General features: G+C 63.5%; 1 protein-coding gene across 1 annotated transcript in view; it reads left to right on the forward strand.

The window, feature by feature from the left end:
- The window catches only part of UNC45A (unc-45 homolog A (C. elegans)), a gene marked incomplete at its 5' end in the record, with an annotated part of 4,978 nt that overhangs the window by 3,698 nt on the left and 839 nt on the right, over positions 1-441 (forward strand). The window contains 2 exons of the mRNA XM_009700585.1: positions 1-99; positions 273-339. Coding sequence (XP_009698887.1) covers positions 1-99; positions 273-339 — 166 coding nt within the window. The remainder of the gene's footprint in view (positions 100-272; positions 340-441) is intronic.

A 441-nucleotide genomic window follows, 5' to 3' on the forward strand; every position in this document is an offset into this window, starting at 1 on the left:
GCGGAAGCTGCGGGCGGCTTGTGTGGTGTCAGCTCTGGCCTGCATGGTGAAGAGTGAGAACCCGGCACTCACCAACTCCTGCCGGGAGCTGATCTCCAGGTACGGGTGTGCTGCGAGGTGGCAAGGAGGGAGCTGTGTTCTGAGGCTGCTGGTGTCCTGCTGGCAAACTTATGTGCCTGCAGCGAACGCAAGCTCCTCAGAGGAGAAAGGAAATGTCAGGGAGTCTGGTGCAGCCCGGGCCCACCGTCCAGCTGCTCCCATGTTGTCCCTAGAGTGTTCCTGGCACTGGTGGAGGAAGCAGAGGACCGGGGCGGTGTGGTTGCACAGGGAGGAGGCAAGGTGAGGGGACAGGCCCTGCTGTGCTGCTGCCCTGTGCCATGCAGTGTGGCTCTGGGAAGGGCTGGGGCTCTGCAGGAGGTCGCTGTGGTTTGGCAGGGGACC

This window comes from Cariama cristata, unplaced genomic scaffold (genome assembly GCF_000690535.1).
Source record: "Cariama cristata isolate BGI_N322 unplaced genomic scaffold, ASM69053v1 scaffold38425, whole genome shotgun sequence".
NCBI lineage: Eukaryota > Metazoa > Chordata > Aves > Cariamiformes > Cariamidae > Cariama > Cariama cristata.